At 72.9% G+C, this 428-nt stretch overlaps 1 protein-coding gene across 1 annotated transcript in view; it reads left to right on the top strand.

The window, feature by feature from the left end:
* The first annotated feature begins 206 nt into the window (after positions 1 to 206).
* LOC113407424 (leptin receptor gene-related protein) overlaps positions 207 to 428 on the top strand; it is a 9,268-nt gene continuing 9,046 nt past the window's right edge. The window contains exon 1 of the mRNA XM_026655926.2: positions 207 to 306. Coding sequence (XP_026511711.1) covers positions 291 to 306 — 16 coding nt within the window. The 5' untranslated portion in view covers positions 207 to 290. The remainder of the gene's footprint in view (positions 307 to 428) is intronic.

Genomic DNA, 428 nt, shown 5'->3' with positions numbered 1-428 from the left:
GGTTGGTTCACGGGGGGGACGCGGACAAGCGCGGCTCCACCCCCTGCCGGGCGGGGACAGACACGGGCTCCCTCTGGTGCGGCAGAGGCGGGGCTGAGCCTGAGGCGTCAGCGTGGAGCCGCTGGCCCTTTAACGGCGCCTGTCCTCTGTGGCCACGTGGGTTGGGCCGGGGCGGAACTAAGGGGGGGGGCGTGTCTCCGCCACCGGAAGCCGGAAGTAGCCGCAGCCCGCAGATCCGCTCGGCGCCCCAAAAAGCGGAGCTCGCTCCCCGTTCTCTGCTCCCCGCGACCATGGCGGGGGTGAAAGGTACCGAGCGGCGCCGGCCGAGGCCTGCACCCAGTCTCCTGGGGAGCTCCCGACTGTCCCCAGCCTCGTCACCTCCCCCCATTGCCCCCCGAGCCTCGTCACCTCCCCCCATTGCCCCCCCC

The sequence above is a fragment of the Terrapene carolina genome, unplaced genomic scaffold (genome assembly GCF_002925995.2).
Source record: "Terrapene carolina triunguis isolate 2854851 unplaced genomic scaffold, T_m_triunguis-2.0 Scaffold211, whole genome shotgun sequence".
Taxonomy (NCBI): domain Eukaryota; kingdom Metazoa; phylum Chordata; order Testudines; family Emydidae; genus Terrapene; species Terrapene triunguis.
Note: the sequence above shows the minus strand (reverse complement) of the source record. Positions and strands in the feature narration are given on the sequence as shown.